The sequence below is a fragment of the Mastigoproctus giganteus genome, chromosome 6 (assembly GCF_048544385.1).
Source record: "Mastigoproctus giganteus isolate SK-2022 chromosome 6, ASM4854438v1, whole genome shotgun sequence".
In the NCBI taxonomy this organism is placed as follows: domain Eukaryota; kingdom Metazoa; phylum Arthropoda; class Arachnida; order Uropygi; family Thelyphonidae; genus Mastigoproctus; species Mastigoproctus giganteus.
In genome coordinates, this window is record NC_143580.1 from 1,497,681 (window position 1) to 1,520,493 (window position 22,813).

Here is a 22,813-nt window from a genome sequence, read left to right on the forward strand (position 1 = left end):
ACACGTTATCACTAATGACGTTAGGAGCAACAACAACAAGGGCCCTTAACAAGTACAGGAAAATGTTTAAAACAAATGGCGAGTTAGGGTTAAATTTGAAAGCGTCTGCACTTCTGCCCAGACACGATAGGAGGGAGTACACGAAGAGAGCTTTTCAATCAATTGAGCCCTGGAGAGATTGTGCAAGGCTCATGGGTTTGAATTTTATCTAGCGGGGTCTGCGCTTGTTAACACGAGGGACTATTTTTACAGGGACGGGATACACATGAATAGAAGGGATACAAGGATATTTGCCGATGCTATCGAAGCAGTCATTGATGGGTCGGAAAACTGCCAGCTTGGGGTAGGGGTACGCAGACTAATAGATTAACTAGAGTCGCAAGAATCACCTACACCTGTGCCTACGACTCTAGATTAACTAGAGTCTCAGGCAGAGGTGTAGGTGATTCTTGCATTGGAACATGAAGCAGGGGACAGCGAGGTATATCAGGGATTTTAGGCTCTGTTGCGGGTCATCATGGAACAAATGAATACATGGGATATGTTAAGATAACTAAGAATAGGAATACGTGCAGGTATACTTGCTTGTACCAATGCCAGGAGCATTGAAAATAAATTTGAATTACTGATTAGGTTATCAAATGTAGACATTACAGGGACAGCGAAGGCATGATGTTACTTCGACATAAGCGATGCCGAATTTAATATGGTAAGTACAATGTATAGAGGAAGGACCGACAGGAAAGAAGAGATGAAAGTATGCTCTTAATTAAGCATATTAATACTAAGACAGTACATCCAGTTGAAGTGAGTGACCAATGCAATGTTGAGTCAGTTTCGTGTGGTGAGAAAGCAAAAATGAGAGTACGAATGTGTTGTAGGCCTAATGACTCTGATAAGTACAACGAAAAAGTGTACAAAGAAATGGAGTTTTCCAGTAAACCACAATGTCTTATAATTAGGGATTTTAACTTCCCTGATGTTGCATCTACATTGACGCATAAGAAATTATTTAGTGAGTGGATATCAATAGTTTATCAAACATTGAGCTAAATGATCTTATAATAATTCAGAGGGATGTGGAAGAGAAATTGTTGAAGTTAAACATCAGAAAGGTACCTGGGCTGGACGGGATCTATCCAATTAAGGGAGGCAGTAAAGGAGGTAAGCAAAAACCCATATCTATAATTATGAGAACATCATTAGATACAGGGGAAGGACTGGAGACGTGCAGATGTATCCCCAATTCACAAAGGGTGACACACGAGTAATTACAGACCTGCTAGCTTCGCCTGTTCCATGAAAATAATGCAGTTACTGTTTGAAAAAAGTAATGTGGGACCCTCTAGACAGGAGTGCAGTTATACTTCACTCACATCAGGGGTTTGTTAAGGGGGAATATTCTGTGACCAATTTGATTGAATGCTGTGATGGGGCGACAAAAATCTGGATGCAAAAAATAATTTTGATATCATTCACTTGGATTTTAGGAAAGCTTTTGATACTGTTGCACACGGTATATTGCTGTACAAATTGGAGAGGTATGGCATTAAAGGTAAGTTGCAAATATGGATAAAGAGACGGTTGAGTGGGAGAAGACAGAGGGTGCTAATCAATGGGTGCTGCTCTTGGACTAATGTTATTAGTGGAGTCCCCGTGGGTTTTGTGTTGGGCCTATTGTTGTTCTCTGTTTTTATTAATGATATTGACGATGATATATCAGGCTTAATGTCGAAGTTTGCAGATGATACAAAGGTTGGCCGGGTTGTTAATGACAGTAAAGACAGTATGCTACTGCAACTGGATCTAGAAAAGTTAGGCAGATGGACTGAGAAATAGCAGTTGAATTTCATATTGACAAATGCAAAATACTTTACATGAGTAGCAATAATCCCAGAGTAACTTATTAACCACGTGGTACGAAAATTATTAAAATTATAAGAACAACCATCAATTATTCGAGCATTCCAACCTACATAGGTGTACGCCCACTTCTCTTCCTGTATACTTCATTTTAATGAGATAAAAACTTTCGCCCAGTGTATTCCCTTTCCTTTCCTTTCAGAATCAAAAGGAAATTGCGCGGTTTCCTCTGTTCACTGCACACTCTGCTTTCTTTGGTCTAGAAGAGGTAGGAAGATCCAACTACACCAACTCCTGGAAGAAGGGAGGGAAATAATTCAGTCCAGAAAGGCATTTGGGATACTGTCCATTGACCCGTTCATCTCACAATGTTCAAAATTAAAAGCACAATTCACAAAACAAAGATGTCTGACTTGTAATGCTCAGCAAAGGTCGAGAAGGATTGCAGATTTTGGTCAGCTGAACAAGGAGTTCAACGGCAACCTTTGTCGAGTTCGCTCTCTTGAACTGTGTCGGAGGGATGCGCTCCCGCCCGAACACAATGATGTTGAATTTGACTTTCGCTTCATCGAGGCGACGCCAAATCCACTTGTGGACTTTGAATGCCATTTCATAGTTTTGCGTGGAGGTTCCAGGACAGCTATCTCTCCTAGAGAGCATACGCAATGTTATAATCCGGGAATGTATGTTTTGGACAATGATTGGCACAAAATTATGGACATTGTGTATTTGCCAGCATACTTTTCATTGGAAGGTGCACCACAATGCGCATTATTTGGTGTTTGCAGTGAACAATACGATAATTCGCAATTTTTGAAACAACTTAAATACATTCAATTAGAATGCACGCAATTTAATGTCTGCTGTGTTGATTCTGAAAGTGGTTCTCCATTCGAATGCGACGTGCTAAAAAAACATCAAATGCACTCCTTGCTGATATCGTGAAAAGCATTTAAAAAATAAAAATAATTTGGGAAACCAAAATTAAATAAGAGGGAAATGTACGATACGATAATAAGGCATTTTTATTACAAAATACAACCTCATTCGTGACACTTTAATCCATGCCATCGATATGTCTTCTTCTTGATCCCTTTTCTTGTCCACTGTTAACGCCATCCAGGGTTCCTACTGGATGGTGCAAGCGATGCCTTGGAAATTTCTGTACGGTGCCATTTTTGCTTTCCGCTGGCGCAACTAACGACGCTTGAGGGGGAACACCCTTCCGAGAACGTGAAGAGCAGTGGATGTGGCTCAAAAGGGCAGACGGAACGGTCCAAGGAGCGAGTCCACCGGTTCAAGAGGGATTGATTCGAAGGGGTCGGGTGCCTCCTTACGTGACACGAAGCCCGCTTACAAAGGACACGAGCCAACAGTCTTGTGGGACACCTGGTGGAAGATGAGAGAAACAACTATCACAGCGAGCTCTACTCGAGCGACATCTGCTGGCGAGCGCGGCTCTTCCTCGTCGCAGCGGATTTGGCCTGCGGATGGACGGGAAGTAGGTGGTGTCTGTCGGGGTTCAGAATGCGGCACACGCTATCACGACGTCCTCGGGGGAAGCGGCCGGAGACACGGGCGAGGAATGCGAAGACGCGCTCCATCAGACGATGTCGACGACGCGGTAGAGGGCGGTGAAGCCGCAGCAGCGCGCCCTCAGCTGGTCGACGAGGACGCAGGCTTCCGTCACGTGATCCAGAATGGACGCGCACTCGCACAACAGCACGTACACGATGTGGTCGGTGAAGACGGACTTGTGCAGCGACACCCTCCGCAGTTCCATGTACGGAGGGAGACGGTTGTAGATGTGGCTCGCGCCGCTCCACGTGGCCCAGTTGCGCTCGAACCTCATCCTGTCGTCGCCAGGCAGCACCCGGAACACGGAGATGATGTAACCCGTTTTGCTGTCCATGGGTCGCTTCGGGGTGAACTCGAGGGGTGGTTTGGCGATCGTCGCAACCTCCTCGTAGATGCCTGCGGAAAAGAAACCGATTAGAAAGAGCTTCGACACACAGACACACTGCGTAAGGCGCATGCGCGGGCTGTGCGGATCGAAGTGAGGAAAGACGCGCGTATTTTGCATATTTCGCCGTTTGACACGAAAACATCATTGGCTTCTGATAGGTGAGCGTGCAATCACGCGTAATCGCAGAAAGAAGAGCAGGGTGTACTGAAGCCGGCAAAGCAACGGCCACCAACTACAAACCACAACACACAATGAACCAAGCGCGTTCTCCACACAAAAAAAAAAAAAAGAAAGAAAGAAACGAGAGTTCATTTATAAATCCTCTCAAGGGAGCTCGCACTGCAAGCACAGATTGTCTGCAAAGAATAACTAAACGCTAAAATGCCAAAAAACGCACCTCCTATGCTCGTGCGGGTCTCTTCGGTAAACTCCACCAGACGACGAAAAACCACTCCAAACCCACAGTGGCGTCTCGTCTCATCACGAGCTCGGTCCCCGGTGAAACTTCAATTATGTATTTTTATTGAATTTTCTAATTTCTCGCCTTTCCCTCGGGCTCCTCTCCTCACCATCCCTGATGCTGCTTCAGCGCGCAACATGCACCTCACTTCAATACGCAACACTGTCTGCACAATTACAGGACACAGGCTTCCTGTAATCGAAAAACAGCAAAGAGTTCTTTCCTTATGTAAACTCTAGAAGGAAGGGGATCAATCAGATTGGTCCATTTGATATTGATGGTTCAACTGTTGATGATCCTTCTCAGATGGCTAACAAACTAAATGAATATTTTGCATCTACATTTACACGTGAGGAGTTATTCAATGAGGGGAGTGCCAGACGTTTATCAAACGCTAACAGGAAGCTAAGTGATTTTGTAATAACTAAGAGCAAATTGGGGGAGAAATTGTTGAAGATAAATACAAGAAAGGCACCCAGGGTGGATGGGATCTATCCAGTTATATTAAAGGAGGCAGCAAAGGAGGTAAGCAAACCCCTAGCCGTAATTATGAGAGCTTCCTTGGACTCAGGGGAGGTCCCCATGGACTGAAGATGTGCAAATTATTATTATTTAATCAGGTGAAGAAAAGTTACATTCACCCCTTGACAGCAGTAAAATGCTCGGAGGGTAACAGGATTATAAAAGTGAATACAACATCGATATTGGGTAAAATAAAATATACAGAGATTAAGTCAATAATTAATTACAGAAGTTAAGACAGATTAGGTCCGACATATTACTTTAAATACGTTCTGCGTCTGTCCAAGAAGAGTGCAGGGATGCCAGGAAGATGCTGCAGGCTGTCAGGAACAGGAGAAGGAGCGCATATCATCCTCCAACACAGTAGCCACGTAAAGCGATAGTGATATGAAAGATCTAAAACTGCAGGACTCTGTAGGTATCAGCTAAAACTTTTGATCTGTAGGCTTTGTCGATCCAAATTGTCTCAGGGTTGATATTCAGGTCGTTGAGGACTCCAATTGTGTTTGCTGGGAACATATGGCTGAGCGAACTGATTTGGTTGAGGGCAGGTCTGATCAAAGATGTCTGCCAGTTAGTTATTATGCTGTTCTTCGTGGGCAGGATGATAAGGCTATCGATGTTAGGAGCATCCAGTCTACCCGAAATGAGTTTGGAGAGGGCAATTATGTTGCGAGTGGTGGTGATGATTTGTTTCCAAGGGATCATATGCAGCGAATGTAGTATACCCCTAGAGATAGTAAGGGGATTTACTGAAGTCCTATTGAGGGATCGCAGAAGCCAATACTCAGTCCCCAAGAACTGTCGCAGGTAGGTCGGAGGGGCAGAGGACCAGATTTCCGATGCGTAGAGTGCCACCGGTACCCCACAAGTTCGGACAAACCTAGTTATTACTTTCTAATTGCCGAAACCAACCAGTTTCTGTAGAGCAGACCAAAGGGCTGCGAAGAATTTGTTCCTTGCTTCCTTGAAGTGCTCCTGAAAAGACAGGTTACAATAGCAGACCTCCTTGTAACAGTTGACATGTTTAATTTGATGTCCATTTATAGAGATGTGCAATGGATTTATTCTTCTGCTCTTTGTAAACGTCATCCGGGCAGATTTTTCGGCATTTAGCTCGGACCAAGGTATTGAAGGAATGTGCTTATCTGAGAGATTTGTTTTGTTGCAGCTCCTTGGACAGAGAGCGCTTGCTCCGGCTGATCTCAATGAATAAAGAGTTTCAGATCATCAGCGTACGATATCATGTTTTGGAAATTTGCTAGCATAGGTTCCAAAGCCGCTGCGAACAGCGCTGTTGACAAAACGCCACCCTAAGGAACCCCTCTGAAGACAGTAAAGGGTCGTTAGAGACCGTTGTGCTCAACAAGGAGCCGTCTTTCCTGCAAATGTTTTTGAGTACAGTGAGGAGGTTATCGGAGATCCTGGAGTAGTTCTTCAAGTTGTTAAGCAAGGATGTGATGGAAATCCTATCGTATGCAAATTTAACGTCAAGAAAAATTATGTCGAGCTGCGCTCGAGAATTCAAAGCTTCCTGTACGTGAAACAGCGTTTGAAGGAGGTTGGTGATAGATCTCCCAAGGACGAAGTTGTGAAGGTGACGTGATCTGTGCTGAAAACAGTGCTCAATAAGTTGTGCTAGGATTGTCCTTTCAAAAACTTTAAGGAGCGAAGAGCCCATTGAAATCGAACGAAAATCGCAGTTTTAGGCCTCGAATTCTTCGGAATGGGTTTGACGCAGTAGTGTGTCCAGATTTGAGGTACGGAGATGTTCGCAAAATTTAATTAAAGATATGTAAAAGAATATCCACAATGGAGACACAGGATATTTTAATGATGAACAAAGGAAATCTATCAGACCCGACGATAGCTTTGCTCGTTAACTCGTTTATTACTTTCAACAGTTTTCCTTTGTGATATTAAGTGTAGACAGGGGAGTCAAATCGCGTAAGGGAACGGGGAAGGGATGATTAGATGATTAGATTCTTCCTTTACGCAACTGTCACCAAAAGTACTGTCTGCCTATTCTATGAAGAGGCTCTCATCTGAATATTCCTGCAGTGCTTTGGAAATGGCCGTTTCGAGCTTACTAATCTGTCAGCTATATATATATCTATAGTTGGCTTGTCGTTTTTGCTTCAGAAAAGATGCCCGTTTCTTTTTAAAGTTAATAAAATCGTGTGTGGTTTCTGAACTCTTCCATTTCATGAAGGCACGCTACTTATCTAGAAAGGCGGGCTTCAGGTCTCTTGAGAACCATGGTTTTGTCCATTTGGAGATTTTGATGGTTTTAGAAGTCCCCTTGAATAGCCATTGCTGTCAGGTGGGAAGCAAGGCCATTAGTGGCGTCATCGATCGGCAGGGTGGAAAGAGCATCCCAGTTGGTTGAGGTGAGAAAACTCATAATGACATCTTGCTTGATGAAATTAACTGAAAAAATGATTTTGGTGAGGACTTCATCATCATCAGGATGCATCGACGGGAAAGTAAAGGCAAAGGTTAGTGGTTTGTGGTCTGAATTAAAGGCAAAGGTCGGGATTGTGGGCATCAAATCTGCAGCAGCACGATGAAATACTAGGTCCAACGCCTGGTTGCCCCTTGTAGGCTGTGATTCAAGGAAATCCAGCCCTAAATTTTCGTTGAAGATAATGAAGTCTCGTCTAGTTTCAGAGTGTCTTGTGGTGGGCATATTGAAGTCCCCTGTAAGAAAAGTTGGTTTATCTGGGGTGAGATGGGTCGCGATCCATGACTACAGTTCATCCCTGGAGTCTTATGTTTGATCAGGTGGAAGATAAATTAGACAAATTTGGATTAGGTGATTTCCACATGTAACATTGGCGCATAACGCTTCAAAGCGTTCTGACTGCTGATCTTTAGGCAGGAAAGTGAAAAATTACGATGGCAAATAATCATAACATCTCCTCCTCTTCTTCCCGTACAATCATTAGTAGCTGCATGATAAGATGAGGTACTCAACAGGGTATCAAGCTGTTTATTGGAAGATCCAGGTTTCTGTAAGACAAATAATCCTAAATTCCTCGAGGAACAAGAGTGATGGCAAGAAGTGTAGCTTATTGCAGATGCTCCTGATGTTTTGAGCAAAAATTGAGCAGAGCATGTCAAATCTAATGTCTTCTGATCCCTTTAGTTGCTAGCGACGATGTGAGGGTACAGAAACTCGAGAATTTTCCCGAAACTCCCTGACCCTTGAACCAAATGGCCACAGGTGAGGTTTAAGTATTGTAGCTAGATCAGAGGGTGCACATTCGACATAGAAAGATGCGTAATGTACGCATTTGGCGGACACTAGTGTCCACTCCAGTGTTGCTTAGTATCAAATTCTAAACGTCAGTGGGGATATGTCAGGGTCTAGCCTTGTTGCAACCACGCAATCCGCGGGCAGCTTCTACTTTCATGGATGAAACCGTCAAGCGCGATTGTACTTTCTGCTGTTATCAGTGCAAGAAGTGGCCATAACTCCAATGGTAGGCATCGAGGGGCAAGTGGCATCGTCAGGAACAGCCTCATGATGTGGTGATGGAAGAGGCGGCGTGCATCAAGTCAGTGGAGGGAAATTCACCTTCTTATAATTGAGAGCTGTCTGCAGTAAGTGATTCTGATTGGTGAGCTCAGAAGGCTGTTTGTCGGAGATTGAGGAGTAGCTGGCAGGGGAAACATAGGATATGAGGGAAGTGCCGCAACATGAGCCCAAGTGCCAACGAGGGGCTCCTTCTGAGAAAAATGGGCAAATAGCGTGTGGGAAGAGCGAGGCTGATCAGAAGGAACTGTGCTGCCATCAATAGTATTGGTCTGGGAAGAATTGTTATCCGAAGGTCGTCGAAATGGAAGAGCATCCAGATGTTCACGTGAAGCAGAAGAATGCTTGGTAAGAGAAACAGAAATACATGGAGAAGACCTTGGAGGGATGGCCATTGTTGACTGATTGCGGGGTCCACTTAATCGATTAGGTCTCCCATTATGTGGGGGCCTGTCACAGTTTCCTTTGAAACGGGAATTTTTATTCACTTGGCATGGCTGCGGCGAATTGTGATTATTATTAACAGGGTAGATATAGTCCACTGCTTCCTGCAGCTGTGTGTCTGTCGAGTCCATCATCGCTTTATCAGTCCGGCGTCGCCTCTCTAATGACTTTAAGAATTTACAGTATGTGACCCCAATTCACAAAGGAGGATCAAAAGGCGACACAAGTAATTATAGACCTGTTAGTTTAACTTCTGTTCCAGGGAAATTAATGGAGGCACTGGTTAAAGAAACACGGCAGGATCATCTAGACAAGACTTCAGTTATAGCTCAGACAGAATGGTTTTGTTAAGGGGAAGTCTTGCCTGACCAATTTGATTGGATACTATGACGTGGCCACAAAGGAACTGGATGCAAAGAATAATTTTGATATCATATATTTCGATCTTAGAAAGGCTTTTGATACTGTTGCACATGGATGAGTGCTGCACAAATTGGAACAGTGTGGCATTATGGTCAAATTTCTGCTATGGATAAACAGATGGTTGAGTGGGAGAAGACAGAGAGTGGTAATCAATGGACACTGCTCATCCTGGACTAATGTTATCAGTGGAGTCCCTCAGGGTTCAGTCTTGGATCCATTATTGTTTTCTGTATTTATAAATGATATTTATGATGGTATATCAGGTTTAATGTGCAAGTTTATAGACGATACGAAGGTTGGCAGGGTTATTAATGACACTAATGACAGTACATTGCTGCAACTGGATCTAGAAAAGTTGAGCAGATGGGTTGAGAGGTGGCAAATGAAGTTTAACATTGACAAATGTAAAGTATGGGAAGCAGTAATCCCAGAGTAACGTATCAACTCTGTGGTACACTGACAGTGGTAGAGAATGAAAAGGAACTGGTGGTAACTGTACAGTCAGATATGAAGTTTTCTGAGCAGTGCAGACGGTCTGCAACAGTAGCTCATGGTGTCTTGTCAATGATATACAGGAATTTTTCTAGCAGGGATAAGGAGGTGATTATTCCCTTCTATAAGGCAATGGTCAGGCCACACATGGAGTACTGTATACAGATCTGGAGGCCCCATTTCAAGAAGGATGTAGAGCTGCTGGTACAGAGAAGGGCAACAAGATTAGTGAATGGAACAAAGGGGTACTCTTACGAAGAAAGGCTTAAGTTTTTTCAAATTACAGTGTCTGGAGAGTAGGCACCTGCCAGGTGATCTGATTCAGGTGTATAAAGCCTTGAATGGTTTGAGCATGCTCAATGCTGATGGGATTCTTCCTCTTACTCAGAATAATGGCCTGAGAGGGCATAAATTCAAATTGAGGAAAGACAGTTGTAGGATAGATGTGCGGAAGTTTGCCAGAGGGTGGTTGATTGCTGGAATAAACTTCCATCTGTTGTTGTAGAAGTTGATAGCTTAAACAGATTCAAGGCAGAACTGGACAAACATTTGGAGCGAGTGGATGGGTGAAATAAGAGTTTCTTTTTTTTTTTTTTTTTTTGCTGATGCTGTATTAGCTTGCTTTCTTGCATCATGTGCCCTTGCTAATGCTAAAAGCAAAGAAAGAATTAAGAAGAAGAATAAACGATAAGAATTATAAAGGTGTATTCTTCCGGTTCTGATACGGTTTTATCGGAATGACGGATAGCTGTGGTTTGCTTTCAAGCATTTTGATGAAACCGTCCAGAAGTGACTAAATGTTATACCTGTCTGGGGGGAAATGAATAATAAACAGCGTATATGGGGTTACGAATCACGTGTGCCGTTCCCCGAATGTGATGGCCGCCTTTTGGTGTGGCAGAGAATGTAATTTACCAGAGGGGAAGGGGGGTGTTGTTCTGTAATGTTAAGTTTGGCAGAGTAGTTACTACCGTCTGGCTGGCACTGATTGGCCTGGTTTCGGCTTGGACCAGGACCCATCATTTCTGGAATGCCATTCTGAACAAGCGTGCACTTTCTGCGCGGTGGTCGCAGTACGGGGAAGGCCCTTTTCTTCTTCAGAATGACAATGCACCGTGTCATTGATGCAGTATGTCATGATTATTATCACGTTGAGCATCATACTTAAAGCTACACCGTGCACAGCGTACATTAACTTGGTTTAAAGAAGGACGCGCGAAAACTTCATTGGTCTGCTGAAAGCCACGACCTTAAACCCATTCAGCATCCTGGGATCAGTGGAACAATAAAATCTTTATTGTATGGTTCACCGGTACACGCAAGTACCACGACTACAATGACGTTCACGACATCATGCCAGGGGCTAACGAGCGGCAGAGATAACCTCGCCGGAAGTTTAAAGATTAAATTATAGGCAGATTATGCATATAAAAAGAAAGTTCTCATAGCAGATAAACATTTACTTGGAAGAAAAACTAATATAAATAACTAAAATGATAGAAATTGAGATTACAAAAGATATTTTCATTGAATCCGGTTTTCTGTGAGATTCTTAACAAGCCATAACGATCTGAGATCAGTTGGTAGTTGTGGAGACCGCGTGCAGAACTAGGATACGCTGTCTTCTATCATTTTAAAAAGTAAGCATCCAGAGATTGGACTGGGTTGAACTTCTGATAAGGCAGGAACCGATCTTTAAAATGTAGCTTCGAAGGAAGAGCAAGAAGCTTGGGAGTTCAGCGGACAGCTGGCTGGGGGATCCAACCAGCACATGGTGTCCCAAATGTTGGGCGCTGAGACTTCTCTCATAAGAGAAGATTTGTCTTCTCTCATGTATTAATGCTGAAAACCTAGTAAACTTCAGCGCGTTGGCCAACCGTGTTGTGTGCTGCCATGGTGGGAGATGACACTTCCAAGTTGCCCACTTCAGGAGCCAATATTCTGTGGCTTTTAATGGCTTCATTGTGGTGTTTGTAGCCGAGCCCCACAACTCTACTCCATACAGCTCACCTCCGAAAATCAACATCCTGAATGTCTGCTTCGGACTGGGCCAACACGTCCGCAATCAGTGGCTGAATTGAAAGGTGTGTGGAAGGAGGAATGAACCAAAATACGCCTTCCTCTTACGAAAAAGTGTTTCGGAGTTTACCAACGAGTATGCGGGGTGTAATTGAGGCCGAAGGGGAACTGACACGTTATTCGATGTTGTATCGATGAAAGGTTCTTTGAAACAGGCGGGTGTGGTAAGTTTTGCAACGGAGTATCTTATACATGGAATAATAAAAAAATAAATAAAAATCTGTTGGTGTGCGCGAGACTACATAAGTCAGACCGTTTCTCATCGCTAACGCGTAACTCTTCTTGTAAGAATTTCTTTTGGACATTGCTCGGTTTCGCACGAATGCGTGCTGCAGGTGAGAAGTCCACCCCATTGCTGCTCACTGGCACGCAGTGAGCAGCAATGAGGTGGAATTCCCACGCCTAGGTTACTCAGAGTGTGAGATGTGTTCTTGCAAAGCGTTAACGTTTGTTTTAAAACGGTTCAAAGAAGAATGTGGACACTTACCGATGAAGCGAGGCTCTTGAGAAACCATGGTGGAGATCCAGCTCCTCAGCTTGGTGGCCACGGCGCGGGGGTTGTCGTTTTCACTCCTTAAGATGAGATATGTCACGAACGGGTACTGACCTGAAAGATAATGCCAGCGTGTCAGGGAATGCCGCAAGCAGTAATTTGTAGGGACATTTAAAAAAAAAAGTATTTCTTTCAGACAGAAAAGGTTTATCTCCATCTCACCATTGCACGCGTGCGGGTTTTATTTTCACAATATGCTCGTTATTTGGTTTTTAGGAGCATTAGCAACTAAGGCCATATTGTTCTGGGGATATGCGGTGGTCATTCCCTGACCTTTCCGCATCCTCCGTATTTGGTGGTCACGGACTCGAACCCCGGCGGTCTAATCAAGAAGCGTGTGCTACGCACTGCTGCTCCTTCCCACGTGGCTACGGAGGCGCTCGTTTGTGTTATAAACATAACGAATGAATAAATAAATCGTGGAAGAAGCGAATAATTTTAAACGTAAAATCTGCACAAGTGACTGAAATCCCCGGGCTTCCATATTTAATGCTGAAAACAAAACATTATTTCTTAGAATTTTATGAGTACGCGTTGTGTTGTTCGCTTACGATAAGCATTACGTTTTAGCTTTTTTTTCGAGCGCGAACTCGCGACTAAAAGACGCTTTCTCAAACCACAATCGTTTCCGAAGGGAACCGAAACGGATATGAACACATCGATGAAATTTTCTATAAAGTTTGCGCTTATCTTTGAAGGGAGAAGAAAATGCGAAACGGGTACGATTTAAACGAATTTAACTTCCGATACGGGGCTCGCGAATTTCTACACGCTCGTGGCATTGTGGGTTCAAATGTTTAGTACGGGTTTTTATGGGACTGTTTTAGGGCACTGTACCCGGGCAGCAGCGTTATGCTCTTAAAAAAGTAAACGAACCCGAAGTTTTCTTTTTCTTTCCGTGGATCGATGATTAATGCGTATCAAAGAGGATGATTTCTTCCCCAAAAATAACTGTTTCTGAGCTCTTCACTGGAGTTTCCGATCTCTCGTGCCCCGTCGCACCGTTTCAGCTCCCATCCGGGAAAGTTTGCGTTTGAAATACCGACCCGAAGACACCGTTCGCTTCGCCACCTGCAAAAGGAATTGAGAAAAATGGCCGCCCGGAAACGGAAGTTTCTCGGTCGGAATCCTTTGGTGTGACGCGAGTGGGTGCGAGGATTTCTTTTAAGAAACTCCAAGAAGACGCCTCGGTACTGTACTTATAAGTGGCTCCGATGAAACGACAGCGAGGGGTTGCCGCCTCCGTCAGATAATTGCGCGAAGATTTACGTAATAATAAATTCGATTCGATTAATTAATGAAATTTTATCACGTAACATTTTTAAAAATAACGTTTAATAATCGTGCGAGATTTAAAGTGAATTTCAGAAAGATTTTTTCATAATTCAAGCATTTTTTTTTTTTTTTTTTCTGGATAAGAAAACAATCCGTGAATTACGAAACTTGTTTCCTCCATCATTCAGACCAGGGTTCTCAACCTTTTTTTGCTCGTGGCTCACTTCTGAGATTCATTCACCTCTGTAGCCGGCCCACCCCTCATACTGTTTAATTACGATTAACGCAATATTTATAATAAATATGCCCTTTATCAAATACACTTTTTATTTACAACGTCTATTATTTGTTTAAAATATTAATAATAAGAAGGGAGTTATTAACTGCAATCTTTATTTATAATACAATGTTTAGTCATATAATATTTTGTTTATTAGCAACTATGCTCTTAACAAAAAATATTACAATAATATTATTGTCTCTTAAGTTTAATAAGATCCTTGCGGATCTCACAATTTTTTATTTTTTTATATTAGTAATAATTTTATTGTAGAAATGAACTTTTCGTGGCCAACTTAACAGTTTCCACAGCACCCAATTTTATGACTTCCACCTGTGATCCCTCAGAAATGTGGCTTGGCCCCTTGGGGCCCCCTTGAGAATCACTGCTTTAGAAGACCATTAGTGAACATTTACGCCTAAATAAAAGCGACAATTTTTATTATGAGTGGAAGAAAGGACACCTTTGCAGCGGATCGACTCTCTGAGGAGCAGCAGTCGACCGCAGTGTCCTCGGGTTGATCGTGTCAAAGACGAATATTAAGCAGGGAGGACAATTGCGCAGACACATCGTCATATTATCAAGAAAAACTGCGTCCACAGTTGCACCAAAATTAACCGGGGTGTCTCGGGAACATAAAGGAAGCAATAGCTTGTGTGTGTGTGTGTGTGTGTGTGTGTGTGTGTGTGTGTGTGTGTGTGTGTGTGTGTGTGTGTGTGTGTGTGTGTGTGTGTGTTCGGATTTCACTTGAAACGATGCAACAAAGGGTTTCTCGGCAAAGTATTCTCAGGAGATTAAGCTTAATGTCCCCTATTTTCATGCAATAGAAGGATTTGGGCGCAACAGACTTAAGCCCTTTCACGGTTTTCGCCAGAGTGTCGGTTTGAACCTGTTTTCTGTATGTTACCACCACGCAGAAACGTCAGTCTAACTCCAATGTTACAACGACGGATTTTGTGGTAGTAACGGAAGCAATTTCATCGCATTCAGAAACGATTTTATTGAATTTTTCACAATGCCCATCTTCGAATACATCTGTTCCAGTTTTGCGAACGCGGATTTCTTTCTTTTTTTTTTTAACAGGAGAATGTCCCATGTCCAGCAAGTTTTGATTTGACAGGAATTATTGCGTGACACCAAAGGGCTGGATCACTGAAAACTATTGTGAGTTGAATGGGAAAGATGTATGAAACTGGTCCTTGTAGGCCAACATCATTGCCTAGTTAAAGAGACGTATCGGGGAGGGGAGCAGCTGGTCCTTGTCCCAGTTAAAAACTTTCTGTTAGAGAACAGAACACTTTTTAACTGGGATGGGACAAGGACCAGTTGGGACAAGACTGGGACAAGAACAGAACAGGAATGGAGAAATTGTTGCATTGATTCACGGTAAGCTGGTGGGAAGTTTCCTCCAAGGCTGTGATATATTGCGGGTTAAAGGAAGTTTGCGTTGTATTTTGTTTTATTTTTTCGCTATTTTTCGCCAAAGAGTGCACTTTCTATTGCTTTATATATCAGTCTGCGCGCGTAGCACAGTAATATCGTCAACGCCCTCTCCACACCAGGTGGAAAAGGCCATGGTTCGAATCCCGTCGATGACGTGAGGAACTTTAATGGACTCTTTTCATCCGTGACTGAGTTAGTCGGTCTCAGGCATAGATAGCAAGGTTTTTTTTTTCCATAGAAATTGGAGTTTTTCGTCCATCAAAACAGACAAATCGACCACAGAACACACCCAATTTACAGATATAAAACACATGGGTAGATGTAATCAATTACGGGTGACCTTAATAAATAATTTGATTTGATTTGCTTTATATATCATTCGAATATGAAAAAGATGTCTGAGGTTCGTTTCACATTGCAGGAATTCTGTATGACCCATTCTTATGTGATTTCTCTTCCGGTAATTCGACTTTTCCCTCCGAAGTACATAGAAACCGGCCAGGAATACAAGCAGTTGGCAAACGGAATTTATTGACTCTTCATCGCGGCTTTACTTGCCTCGCTACCAACTCTTAACAGCCCCGAAAATGTTGCTAGCCTAATGGAGTTTCGCTTGAAACTGTCAAGGAATAAATGATTATTTTCGTTTGTTTACGCGATGAAAAAGTTCGAGTAATTCTAAACCATTCAACCTACCCTGTATATATTATATGAGTTTCTTTTTGTTGTTTAGTATTTGCGCCGAGGCGACTAAGGTTCTGAGGTTACTACGAGCAGTAACCAGCTGTGATGCGCTGTGCCCTCGAAATGCTTCGCCTAACTGCACGTTCGAATACTTAACTGCGACGTATTCAACAGCTTCTCCTTCATAACTTACTGCAACGTTCCACGTTCATGAGAAGCACCCCGTCCGCATTGGGAAGAACCTGTCTGGCCCACCTGACCACCTCCCTTTCGTGATTCAGCTGCACCATGGGAACCTCGTCGAAGGTCAGTCCAAAAGCGCCGATTGGAGAAAGCATGTCGCTGCTGTTCATGGAGTTGCTTTCGTCGAAGTCAAAGAGCAAGTAGAACTTGGGTTCGGCCACCTCGATGATCCTCATCCACTGGAATGGGCCCATATTCTGGAAGAAAGCAAGAAACAAAAATGCCGCTTAATGAAGGAAACACGAATTAAGTTAATTAAACAAAATCAAGCTTTAGACCTTGTTTTTCACAACTTTCCTAACTCTAATAACCTGCCAGCTCTTTCGCATTTTCTTCTGATCACTCACCTATTATTACCTGTGCCTTCTCATTATCAACGGGATCAGGAACTCAAGTTTGAAATTATAATTCAGATACCCACACTCAACTGATATTTTCTATAAAATTCTTGAAACCTGAAATAGTCATCAACCATCTCTCCGCCATTAATTTGGATAATTTATTTTCATTATCCACTGAAGAGGCAATCCAATCTTTATCTGAGCAGTTGAGACATGTGGCCATGATTGGTTCATCTAAACAAGTCAGAATTAGCGAGAGACCCCAGCGATGGTTTCATCCGGACATGAAAACTGCCTTTAGACGTAAGCAGAGGCAGAGACGGATTTAACGGCGGGCGCACTGGGCGCGCGCCCTGGGCCCCGACTTCTGAAAGGCCCACGCCAAACCCCAACAAATTAGTTGAACATATTAGTTCAACTAATAGTTAAACTAATATGTTCAACTATTAGTTCAAAACTTTGTGATTATTATTATGCTATTATTAATTATATTATATTCAAATTTTATTGGAAATAAAACATTAATAGTACATAATATTTTTTATTTATTTAAAAAAATGGTTCACATGTATTTTTATTTTCCCTTTCTCTCTCTTTTTTTTAAGGGGCCCAATACTTTCTTCTGCGCCCGGAGCCTCGACCGACCTTAATCCGCTCCTGAGCAGAGGGCATATAGAAAATGGATAAGATCCAGAAACAGCACAGACCACGAAACCTTTCAAAGGGAGAGAGCTCATTTCCTGCGCCTCAAGAGAGGAGCCCATCAACAGTATATCTTGTCCCAAATTAAGAAGCCCTGGAGAATTTCCTCGAAATACAACAATCATTTTAACATGGAAGGAAAGCTATTTGAGGAGTGGACGCGCATATCTTTTGTTCATCCAGATGCGACCAAAGAAATCGCAATCCTGCCTAGTCTAACTGGGAAAACCCTAAATGCTTTGGATGATATAATAGTTACTAAGCAACAGCTCATTGACGTGACAAATGGCCTGCGCAACAAGGCTACAACTGGACCTGACGGCTTTCCACTGTTTATGGTTAAGGTGTGCTCTGTGTACATTGTGTATATCCTCCTTAACATCTTCCAGAAGATTCTAAAGACAGGCGCCATACCAGAACTCTGGAAATCTTATTATGTCAAACCAGTCCCTAAAATTGAAAATCCCAAGACTGGTAAAGACTTCCGCCCAATTGCCATAGGATGTACTTTGTTAAAAGTTTTCGAAAAACTAATACATCCAACTGGACTCCAACTAAACAATGTGAAGTCAGCCCACATGACAATTAGGAAATTCCGAAATGACATCCGAGTTGTAGTTAATGGCGAGACGATTCCAAAAGAATCATCGCATACTGACCTAGGGTTAACGTTGGATGAAGATTTAAATTTCAAAGATCACTTCCTGAAGACAAAGAAGAAGACGTATGCTGCATTCTGGGCTATCCGCCAGGAGCTCGTAGGCTGCCACATCAATCTGATTTGTCAATACATTGATAGGTGTCTCACTGCTATGCCACTATATACATCTGAAGTGTGGTCCTCAGCACCTGCCCGTCTGCGTAACAGATTCTTGACGATGGAACATAGGTTCTGCGGTGGCTGAACCGTTTGGCAGGGAACCCGTTCTTCATCTCCAACTCTATTCTTCTAGTCAATCTAGGCATGACCCCACTGGAAGCTCACTGTTCTCAAAATAAAACCTGTCCACACTCTCTAAGCTGCTAACCCGTCAGGTTGATGCCCCCATCGATAGAGGATATCTCATTTCCCAAAGCAAGCAATAGAAACCACCAGAGCCGGCAACATCCACTTAGGATGAAGCTCACTGTCCTGGACTCCTTAAAAGGAATGTTCCCACGTAATACGATCCACTTCAACACCTTCTCCATAGATCCAAATAAGTTTGGAGAAAATAGAAGATACAGAAGCCAAATTATGGATGAAATCTTGACCAAAATCACCAGAATTACCATAAAATGTGAGCTTTATTTATATGAGAAATGGAAATAATTTGTTGCAAAAATATAAAGCAAAGCAAATTGTAATGACAGAAAAATATGTAGGACAACCTGTATTTGTAATTTCAATATTAATTTAATACCAATTTTATTTTAAAGTTACTGCTATTAAGTGAATACAATTTTCTAAACAATTTCATTATTTTAAATATCAAAAATTTGTATAAAATTGTACGCTGTATTTAAAATATTTGTACACCCACCTAGCCCACTGGCTGTTCAGGAGGTGAACCTAAGGTTAATAATAATAATAATAATAAGTGCTAAAGCTATTATCAGCTTTCTTTGGAAAAGAATTACTTTTTATATATCCCGAAGATAATATGGACACAAAAATAATGTCAGAGAAGCCACCGTTTAAGTGCAACTGTGGCTACATTCGGTAATCTGATGGGAAGGTCTCATTAAAGAGTTCTTTGCTTTCACTAATTGAAAGATTACAGTGATGTGCCCAGTTCTGTGTATTATAATTAAATCTGCGTCTAAATCATGCTCATTTGGAGTGTTAAAAAGAACAAAGAATAGCATCTGCACAAATCTTAACATTTGCTTTCTTTATGAAGGAAAAGAGATTGTTTACAAAGATGCTGAATAATATTGGACCAGAGTGAGTGCCTTGGGACGTACCACACGTAACGTTCGGGTTTTTTTGTTAGTGATCAGAGTGTTTCTTAAGATTTTGTAATTTTTATAGTGATCGAACACAGAAGTACACTTTTAATATTTCCTGAAGTTTGTCTCTCCAAACCACGATTTATTTTCCCTAATTTTTGTTCGAAACGTATTTGTAGAATTAATATTTCGAGAGGTTCTGTTTCATAGTTAACAAGTTTAAATTAAACGTTTCCAATAATTGCAGTTCTTGAACGTAGCTTCTTGGTCGGATATTGAAACTCATGCAGAATAAAGGTGGATGATTGGGTAGGAGGAATGGGATCTGTATATGGTAGCGCAAGATTTACTTCAGTAACGGTACGTTAGATATTAGGAACCTTCAAATAAAGGAACCACGATAAAGAAATAACTATGCCAATTAAAGTGGAAACGGGTTTAATTTTCACAAGGGGGCGATGTAAAATTGTCTTAGACATTCTTCAATATTCTTTAAAGCGGATTTAAATGGCAATTTTTTAAAAAAATGCGAAATGGGAGATGTTCGAAGACATTATTCTGGAAACCGTTTAAACATTTTATACTAAAGAAGACGTATTGTTCAAGGCGTACACCAAATTGGACAACAAAAGAACTGATGACATCAGTTGCAGAGAAAAAAGATGCGTGGGATGATTATAAATTATCCGAGGACCCTGAATCCTACATTACTCATATGGTGCGAGGAAGTTCTCAGCTCCCACACCGGGTGGAGAAGACCTGAGTTTGAATCCCGTCGATGTCGCGAGGAATTTTCATGGGCCTTTTTCACAACGTGACTCAGTTTGTCGGTCTCAATAGACCGCAACTTGTTTTTTCTCCCGGAAACTTGGGTTTTTTTCCTTCAACAAATGGGCAAATCGTCCACAAAACCCACAAAATTTACAGACAAATATATAGCGCAATAGGAACTAAGTCGCTAATGCGCTGAAACCCTACGACAAACAAACAAAACAATCCGCTCTGCCGAAAAAAATAATAATAATGATTAATTAAAAACCATAATAAAATAAAATAAACTATTTGACTCTCTATTTACGTAGACATCAATTCAGCTGACCTTTGAATTTCCCCAAGATCTAAAATAGATTTTGAGAAGTCCAAATCGCAAATGACAATAGCCAGATTATGCCAGCAGTGAGAGGAAAAGATTCAACCCTATTGGCCCACTTCGAATTTTCATAATGGTAAAAATATTGAAGATGCTGAACCGATTGCTGCCCGACGTTTTACCATTAATGAAGCGTGGCAATCAACTTGTAATTGAAAAGGCGCTACAGCAGCCTGTATCAACCTTTTTCTTTTTCTTCTTCTTCTTTCCCTGTCAAATATGCAGATGAGCCTTTCTTGACGGCGATGACGCCATGGAAAACCGCCACCCGCGCTCACTAAAAGGTAAGCGTGTGATTTTATCGCCGTATTCTTCAAGATTTGTTGAAGAAGTTGGGGATGTTTACTGGGAATGTAGGATGCAAACATGTACGGTTCGTGCCACCCGAAATGGGAGCGCTTGAAGTTTTTTAGGCATTTCTGCATTCGATGATTTTCCTCAAACAATTGGAGATAACTTTCTGACTGGGAACGGTTAGCATCCATTTCGAGATCCCCTGATGATCCCACAAGGTTGCGCCAAGACTGACAAGAATGCTAATGGTAAAGAATTCCCAACTGTAAAAGTGAACTGTAATCGAGATGCAGACTAATCCTTACAAAGACGCTTCGGCATGCGTCTCCAACGAATCCGCATTATTAATATCTACCATCACTTTCCTCAGGGGCCAAAGGAAGTGCATGTATTTATAGTCATGGTGAGGCGATCCCCGAAGAAGTCAGCTCTCGCCCAGTGGAAGGCCTGGGTGTACGTGAGGATACATTTTCTCCGATGCCCATTTTTCATCAAGGCTGCTGTATAAAGTTAATTAGCAATAGAAATTAAGCAGAACACGTTGGAGGGTAGAAAGGACCCTCCCATCTCTTTATCGACGGGATGTCAAAATTTTAGATCATTTTCGTCAGAGTCGGACAACCCACCACCATATTTATTTATTTATTTATTTATTTTAACATATAATATAGACAACAGGCAAGCGCCCATTTAGAGTGTATATCATGAGATAATATGGCCGTCATTCAGTGTAGCCACGTGTTCTGGAGCTCCTGAATGTTGAGTTATTTTAATGTGTTTAAAGTGTTTTCTTCCACCGGAAAAGTGTGCCAGCTCAAAGAACTTCGCAAGAGGATTACGTGGGTGAGAAAATTTTGTTATTACGAGGGTTATCTTATCTGTACTCTCTCGTCATCTACCTAATCCCTTTAGGCTTAGCATTTTGCTAACGCTTTGCTGAAGTCATACACGCATTGTTGACAGTTAGGCCTAGTGGATATTGCTGGGAATACGATACGTACATAAAGTTTTGAATTGGAGCAAGTGCGTGCGCGTATAGTGTGTGGCAGCTTGCGAATGAGCTCCGATTAAAGTAATAGATATAGAGTGCATGCGCGAGTAGTGTAAGGTCGCCCTGAACGAAGTTCTCCCTATATCTTGCAATAATACAGTGTTTCTTATTCTCGCAAGTATGCAATTTATATCAGATGGTTCGTCTCATCGTCGCAGATCCCATAGTAACGTCTTCTGAATATGATTGTTTTCAGGTAATCGTCTATATTAATTTTATTTAAGACTATCGCTAAGTACAGTATATAGATGTCGCTCAAAGCCTATCTAACCCCGTTTCTGAATGCGAGAAGAACAAGGTCAAAGGTAATACGCTAATTCCCAAGAGTAACCTGCTAAAGGGTAGTAAAGTTAATCCTTGCCTCCAGCTAATTTTACGGAACATTCCCCTGGTTGAGCATTTTTTTAATCAAGCAGTTTGTGGAAACTGAACTTAGAGCTTTGGAAAGAGAATACTCAACGGAAAAAATGCCAAATAATCAATTCAACTGCGCTATCTGTAAGGTGGTGAAATCAGCTGTATTTCTGAGCTGTCTTTCGTGCAAGAGGGGATTTTGTAAGCCGTGCACCCCCACAGTGTTATGGAAGCTGAATAAAGAACGGCGAAAGGTGTGGACATGTGATATTTGTAACAGAACGAGCGAAATCAACAGAGAGAATGAAACCGTAAACCCACGGAAAGCAGACAACAGTATCCAAGACACTGACGTCGACAAATTCACATCACTGACATCATTACCGCCTGCCGAACCTTCTGACTGTGTTGTTACTAACGAAAACGGAACAGACATTGCTTGTAATGGCTCTAACACAAAAACTAGTATGCCTGAAAGCCCGATGGCCAATACTGACCAAGTAATCACTAACGATTTAATTAGTAGAAGCCTTATAGAAATCATCACTGAACACACGAGAACTATCACAGCCCTACAAACAGATAATGCAAGGATTACGTTAGGTAAGATGGAAAGAATTTTTGAATGCGTCGCTGATCTCTTCACCGAAAACCAGTTTCTGCGGGCTCAAAACTTAGAGATCCTGCAAGAAGTATCTCATCTGAAGAGACAACTTGAAGAACT

The 22,813-nt window shown here is 42.1% G+C and overlaps 1 protein-coding gene across 1 annotated transcript in view; it reads right to left on the minus strand.

Moving 5' to 3' along the window:
- Window positions 1-3,409: 3,409 nt before the first annotated feature.
- The window catches only part of LOC150083789 (uncharacterized), a 98,419-nt gene continuing 79,015 nt past the window's right edge, over window positions 3,410-22,813 (minus strand). The window contains exons 2-4 of the mRNA XM_090375792.1: window positions 16,216-16,462; window positions 12,275-12,394; window positions 3,410-3,837 (exon numbers count right to left, since the gene is read on the minus strand). Of these exons, the coding sequence (XP_090231918.1) occupies window positions 3,467-3,837; window positions 12,275-12,394; window positions 16,216-16,462 (738 nt within the window). The 3' untranslated portion in view covers window positions 3,410-3,466. The remainder of the gene's footprint in view (window positions 3,838-12,274; window positions 12,395-16,215; window positions 16,463-22,813) is intronic.